The sequence below is a fragment of the Colobus angolensis genome, unplaced genomic scaffold (assembly GCF_000951035.1).
Source record: "Colobus angolensis palliatus isolate OR3802 unplaced genomic scaffold, Cang.pa_1.0 Scaffold17, whole genome shotgun sequence".
In the NCBI taxonomy this organism is placed as follows: domain Eukaryota; kingdom Metazoa; phylum Chordata; class Mammalia; order Primates; family Cercopithecidae; genus Colobus; species Colobus angolensis.
Genome location: NW_012114821.1, coordinates 20,470,215 through 20,477,701, shown reverse-complemented (window position 1 = coordinate 20,477,701; position 7,487 = coordinate 20,470,215). Strand labels below are relative to the sequence as shown.

Here is a 7,487-nt window from a genome sequence, read left to right as displayed (position 1 = left end):
TTGGCCCCCACTCTCTTCTGGCTTGGAGAGTTTCTGCCGAGAGATCTGCTGTTAGTCTGATGGGCTTCCCTTTGTGTGTAACCCGACCTTTCTCTCTGGCTGCCCTTAACATTTTTTCCTTCATTTCAACTTCGGTGAATCTGACAATTATGTGTCTTGGGGTTGCTCTTCTCGAAGAGTATCTTTGTGGCATTCTGTCTCTTTCCTGAATTTGAATGTTAGCTTGCCTTACTAGGTTGGGAAGTTCTCCTGGATGATATCCTGAAGAGTGTTTTCCAACTTGGTTCCATTTTCCCTGTCACTTTCAGGCATACCAGTCAGACGTAGATTTGGTCTTTTCACAGAATCCCATATTTCATAGAGGCTTTGTTCATTTCTTTTTACTCTTTTTTCTCTACACTTCTCACTTCACTTCATTCATTTGATCTTCAGTTGCTGATACTCTTTCTTCCAGTTGATGGAGTCGGTTATTGAAGCTTGTGCATTTGTCACGTAGTTCTCGTGTTATGGTTTTCATCTCTATCAGTTCTTTTAAGGTCTTCTCTGCATTGATTATTCTAGTTATCCATTCATCCATTCTTTTTTCAAGGTTTTTAGTTTATTTGCGCTGGTTACGTAGTTCCTCCTTTAGCTCTGAGAAGTTTGATCGACTGAAGTCTTCTTATCTCAGCTTGTCAAAGTCATTCTCTGCCCAGCTTTGTTCCGTTGCTGGCGATGAGCTGCGTTCCTTTGGAGGGGGAGATGTGCTCTGATTTTTTGAATTTCCAGCTTTCTTGCACTGCTTTTTCCCCATCTTTGTGGTTTTTCTCTGCCTTTGGTCTTTGATGATGGTGATGTACTGATGGGGTTTTGGTGTGGGTGTCCTTTCTGTTTGTTAGTTTTCCTTCTAACAGTCAGGACCCTCAGCTGTAGGTCTGTTGGAGTTTGCTTGAGGTCCACTCCAGACCCTGTTTGCCTGGGTATCAGCAGCAGAGGCTGAAGATAGAATATTGCTGAACAGCAAGTGCTGCTGTCTGATTCTTGCTCTGGAAGCTTCGTCTCAGGGGTGTACCCCACCGTGTGAGGGTGTGAGGTGTCGGTCTGTACCTAGTGGGGGATGTTTCCCAGTTAGGCTACTCAGGGGTCAGGGACCCACTTGAGCAGGCAGTCTGTCCATTCTCAGATCTCAACCTCCATGCTGGCAGATCCACTGCTCTCTTCAATGCTGTCAGACAGGGGCATTTACCTCTGCTGAGGTTTCTGCTGCTTTTTGTTTAGCTATGCCCTGTCCCCAGAGGAGGAGACTACAGAGGCAGGACGGCCTCCTTGAGCTGCTGTGGGTTCCACCCAATTCGAGCTTCCCAGCGGCTTTTTTTTACCTACTTAAGCCTCAGCAATGGCGGACGCCCCTCCCCCAGTGTCGCTGCTGCCTTGCAGTTAGATCTCAGACTGCTGTGCTAGCAATGAGGGAGGCTCTGTGGGCGTGGGACCCTCTGGGCCAGGTGTGGGATATAATCTCCTGGTGTGCCGTTTGCTAAGACCCTTGGTAAAGCGCAGTATTAGGGTGGGAGTTACCTGATTTTCCAGGTGTTGTGTGTCTCAATTTCCTTTGGCTAGGAAAAGGAATTTCCTTCCCCCTGTGCTTCCCAGGTGAGGTGATGCCTCACCCTGCTTTAGCTCTCGCTGGTCGGGCTGCACCCATGGACCAGTGCCAACTGTCTGGCACTCCCCAGTGAGATGAACCTGGTACCTCAGTTGAAAATGCAGAAATCACCCGTCTTCTGTGTCACTCATGCTGGGAGCTGGAGGCTGGAGCTGTTCCTATTCAGGCATCTTGGGCATGCCCCCATGAAGATTTATGTTTTTGCATTGTTATTTCAGGGTTAACCCTTAATTCTAAACACTTGGATCTGAGATAAGATTTTCTAAAAGGGCTGCTAAGAGTTGTGTTTCTTATTTTCAGTATGGTTCATGGAACATTCTGTGCCTCCTATTGTGTTGGAATGGTTGGGAAGGAAGGAGGAAGCATAAACTTTAACATATACCTCCAAACATAATTTATTTCCTTCCACAGGGTTTCTGATCTCTAACTTGGCTGTGATCATTGTGATGGAGCAAGAAAAAAAACTGTTGGTCTCAGATTCTAACAGCTTTATGGAGAGGGAGAGTTTGAAAAGCCCCTTCACAGGTGAGGGATCAAGACGATGGTCTGAATCCTTAGGAAATTTGATGTAGAAAGAACAGGACACTAGAATGAGACAAACCTTAATTTAATTCCTTGTTCTGTCACTTATAAGCTGTGTTAATTATTTCAGCCTCATTGTTCTCATCTTTAAGAAAATGAATAATACTGATTTCACATATATTTTAGAAGTAGTGAAATACCCCATCCAAAGCTACTGTTCTTAATAAGTGGTGGCTATTGTTATTTCTATAGCATTTGCTCAGATTTTAGCAAAGCTATTGTCTAGTTTTTACTTGAGATGGTATCCTGTTCAATTTCACTCCTATTCACATCAATCCTGTTTTTTCTCTTAAGTCTTCTAGAACAAAATTTAATGCATTTGTTTTTAGATTGATGTTCCCTTTGCCAATAATGGTTCAAATAATGCATTAGTGTAGTTGCTAAGTACAAAAAAAATCCACCTGCTTCTGGTAAACAGAGGAAAAGAAGTGAAACTGTCTTTAAAAACTTTTTTATATGAAATATTTATGAGGTTTTACAGTGTTATTTCCTCTCTTCCACTGCGGTTTAGAATTTACTTCTCTGGCAGAGGTGCAGAATATGGTTAGAATATTTGTTTATTCTTGCAGGAGATGAAAGTATGAATAATTTGGAAACTGTTCACCACAATAATCCTAAAGCAGATAAACTTAAAGAGAAACCTTCAGAATGGTCTAAAAGACATAGACCACAACATTATAAGCATGAGGATGCAAAAGAAATGCCACTGAGATGGGTTCAAGATGAGATTTGGTGTCATGATTCCTGTGAGAATGATGGCAAGTCAGAGGATTGGGGAAATTTTATAGCTAAAGAGGAGGAAAAACCCAGTCACCAGGAATGGGACCCAGGAGAACATACCAATGCCTGTGTGCAGCAGAATTCATCCTTTGTAGACAGACCCTACAAATGTTCCGAATGTTGGAAAAGCTTCAGTAATAGTTCTCATTTGCGTACTCACCAGAGGACCCACTCAGGAGAAAAGCCTTATAAATGCTCTGAGTGTGCAAAATGCTTTTGTAATAGTTCTCACCTGATTCAGCATCTAAGAATGCACACAGGAGAGAAGCCCTACCAGTGTGGTGAATGTGGGAAAAGCTTCAGCAATACCTCCCATCTTATTATCCATGAGAGAACTCACACGGGAGAGAAACCCTATAAATGTCCCGAGTGTGGGAAGAGATTCAGCAGCAGCTCTCACCTTATTCAGCATCACAGATCACATACAGGTGAAAAACCATATGAATGTTCTATCTGTGGAAAAGGCTTCAGTCATAGCTATGTCCTAATAGAACATCAGAGGACTCACACTGGAGAAAAACCTTATAAGTGCCCTGATTGTGGGAAGAGTTTTAGTCAGAGTTCCAGCCTCATTCGCCACCAGCGGACACACACAGGTGAGAAGCCCTACAAATGTCTCGAGTGTGGAAAAAGCTTTGGTTGTAATTCTACTCTAATAAAACATCAGCGAATACATACAGGAGAAAAGCCTTATCAATGTCCAGAATGTGGGAAGAATTTTAGTCGTAGTTCAAACCTTATTACACACCAGAAAATGCACACAGGAGAGAAATCCTATGAAAGTTCTGAATATGAAGAAAGTTTGAGTCACAACTGCAATGTGATAGAAGAATGCAGAATGCAGTTAGGAGAAAAACCATATAGATGTTGTGAATGTGGAAAGAGTTTTGGCCTTAGCTCCCATCTCATTAGACATCAGAGAACACATACAGGAGAAAAGCCTTACAGATGTTCTGAGTGCTGGAAAACTTTCAGTCAGAGTTCCACCCTGGTGATTCACCAAAGGACACATACAGGAGAGAAACCTTATAAATGTCCTGATTGTGGTGAATGCTTCAGTCAGAGCTTTAACCTTATCAGGCACCGGAGGACCCACATAGGGGAAAAACCTTACAAATGTACCAGCTGTGAGAAATGCTTCAGCAGAAGTGCCTACCTCAGTCAGCATCGGAAAATTCACATAGAAAAGCCTTTTGAGTCTCCTGACATTGGGGATTTTCCTCGTGAATGGACTTGGAAAAGCTGTTCAGGGGACGTGCCCCTCATCCCTTCATTTTCAGTATCAAATTCACCTTCCTGAGTCCCAAAGCCTGGTGATGGTTTTTTCTTCCTTGTCGGACCACGACAATGTAGGTATTCTGTGATTGTTGTGCTATAAAGTTTCTTTGATGTGTTTGTTAAAACATTTGGAAAAAGTCAACCTCCCAGTTTAAAGGATGGGAAGACCCCAATCACCAGGTTATTGGATCTGTCTAGTGAGAGATTCATCCACCAAGGATGAAGAAAGGAGGACTTTAAAAAATTTAAGGTAAGATAGTAATAGCTTCAAAAGAAATGTACAGAGTAATCCTGAGAGTAAGCAAAGGAACCGTGAGAACCTGAAGCTAGAATTGCTATTGAATTACTTTTTCTCTTCCCTTACTGGGTAGCGATACATCATTACCAGCCACAGGGGTTTACCCAGATAAAGGGTATTTTTGAGCAAATAATGTGATTTCCTGGCTATTTTGTTGGGGCTTAAGAAGGAAAAGATTTTTTTTTTTCAAATGCATTTTTAGTCACTAAAAATAAACTATTGTAGCATCTAGAACTATACTGTCCAATACCATAGCCTCTAGCCATATGTAACTATTTGTATTAAGATTAACTGAAATTTTAAATCCAGTTCCTCAGTCACACTAGCCACTTTCTAAGTGTTCAGTAGCTCTATGTGACCAGCAGCTGCTGTATTGGATATTATAGAAGGTTCTTTCATTCAAGATCATCATTCTTGACAGACCCATAAATATTTCCTATAAAGACTGTAGAAATGTGTTCTGGAGGGTTTGCTCTCCAAAAGGAATTGTAACATAGAGTAGAACTGGGATAGAGTATTGAAGACACTGGGTTTAGAGATTGTATATTTTAATGATTGTGTGTTCTAATTCATGTGCTGCTGACTGAGTTATCTAGTGATATGACCTCACTGTCTTGACCAAAGCCAGAATAGAAGGCAGGATTCCTGAATTCTGTCTTACAATTTTTAATGAAGAGCCTTTTCCCCAAGTTATCCCATTATGTAATTCTTGGTCAGCTCAAGAACTTGTTTCTTTTTCTAGTAATTAACTCACTAATTCAGAGCCAGTGTCCAAGGACAGTTTGCCATTAAGGAGTAGTGAGACTTCTTAGCTTCAGTACTGACAGTTTTCTTTTGCCTCTTGACATAATTGGTATATGGATCTGATAACTGAGGCCCCATCTTCCCTACTTATTCCTATGGGAATGATGCTTTGGAAATTATTAGATATATCCTATTCCCTTCCTCCCATTTTATTTCCTACTAGTGCAAAAGGTAGACAGGTAGGAAGGTTAGGACTCCTGAGTTGCCCATGATTTCATCTAATTTTTTGGATTCAGAATATATTTTATGAATAATATGCAGAGATGCATATTATGAATGTGAAGCCAGAATGGGTCAGTTGTAGCTGCTGCAAAGGTCTGTAGCTGATGGTCATTTAATTGCATAGGGATTATTTTATCTTTCATGATTGTGGTGCACCTGATACTGGCAGGGTATTTGTGTGTTTTTGTATTGTTATTTGATTACAAAAATAAAGCAAAAACTAACAAATAAAGGTATTGAAGAAGAATTTTGGGGAAATTTTCTGCTTTCAAAAAAGGGGGAAAACATTAGGCATTATTGGCCTTTTATTTTTATTTTTTTCTTATTCATTAATTTTTTTTAAGAGATAAGGTCTCACACTCTCAACCAGACTGTAGTGCAATGGCACCATCATAGCTGAGTGCAGCCTCAAACTCCTGGGCTCAAGGGATCCTCCCATCTCAGCCTCCTGAGTAGCTAGGACTACAGTGCACGCCACTGCAGTCAGCTAATTTTAAAATTTTTGTAGAGACAGGGTCTTGCTATGTTGCCCAGGCTGGTGTTGAACTCCTGGCTTCATGCAGTTCTCCTCCCTCAGCCTCCCAAGCTGCTGAGATTACAGGTGTGAGCCACCACACCCGGCCCATTATTGGCTTTTATGTGACCTCACCTGAGTATTTTTCTTTCTTTGTATGTTATCTGGTATTGCCCAAATTTTCTTAAATTGTAATATTTCAGGACAAGTTTTTATAGTAACTAACAGTTTGATTAATGCTTGATAACTAAGGAGTTATCAACTTAGGAGTTTGCTGATAAACTTAGGAGTTTGCTGTTGAGGCTGAAATTCAGTTACAAGGCAGCAGTGGTTGGGGTGATACAAAATCAATCACATGCTCTGTGGCAGGTAGCCACTCTGAGCCTCAGTTCCCTCATCTGTAAAACAGAAATACTGCCTGCCTTACAGGGTTACCATAAACATTAAATGAATGTTTGCAAATCATATAGCACAGTGCTTAAACATAGCAGGGTATCAATAAATGGTAATTACTTGCTGCTGTTATTATTAATTGAAACAAACTGAAAAAAAAAGTTATCCACATGTTTTGAAAGTAGTAGTAGTAGTACAGCCCCAAACTTATCTTACTTGTAGATTCTTTATGATCAACTTCAGGAATTTTAACGGATAAAATATTGGAAAAGCACAGGACTATATTGTTTGCAGACTGTCTAAAACACTTTTATTTTATTCACCTTGTAAGCAGCTATAACAAAAAAACAGGAAATTTTACTAAATTTTCTTTTTATTCATGAAACAAAGAATTTGGTTTAAACTGGGAAAGAACAAAATCGCAAGTTCAATTTAAGTTAATTTGCATCTGAAGAGATTAATAACAGGTACAATTTATGTCCTGTCACCATCACCTATACAAAGTACTATGATGGCTGGTAATATATAAAATCTGCTTCACAAACCTTGATGTCTACTGGAATAAAGATGTTCACATCTTAGACGGGTTAAGATGGGTTCCATTAGTAGAACAATTTGGCAAAAATCCTTGTCTCTTTGGATTGAAAATGAGGAAAACAAAAAAGAGATATGTACCTTATGATGGAGAACATAACATAGTCAAACATAATATGTGATGCTTTTATCTCAGTTTCATTAATCGGCAAGTAGGCTCTTTGTTTAGCTCCATGAGAAAGAAATTCTATATTCTCTATTTTTCTTGCTAGCATAAAGAACTCAGCATGTGAATAAAGAAAGCACTCTTTATTTACAAGTGATTTATTTCATAGTTTCTTTGTAATTAAATAGAAGACACCTATAATGTATATTTTTCCTACTCAAAGAAGGAGCTCATATATATTTTCCATGCCATAGCATAGGGACAGCCAAACTAT

General features: G+C 40.0%; 1 protein-coding gene across 1 annotated transcript in view; it reads left to right on the top strand.

Moving 5' to 3' along the window:
• The window catches only part of ZNF572 (zinc finger protein 572), a 14,247-nt gene extending 8,409 nt beyond the window's left edge, over positions 1-5,838 (top strand). The window contains exons 2-3 of the mRNA XM_011938194.1: positions 2,054-2,167; positions 2,794-5,838. Of these exons, the coding sequence (XP_011793584.1) occupies positions 2,089-2,167; positions 2,794-4,304 (1,590 nt within the window). The 5' untranslated portion in view covers positions 2,054-2,088 and the 3' untranslated portion in view covers positions 4,305-5,838. The remainder of the gene's footprint in view (positions 1-2,053; positions 2,168-2,793) is intronic.
• Positions 5,839-7,487: the final 1,649 nt, after the last annotated feature.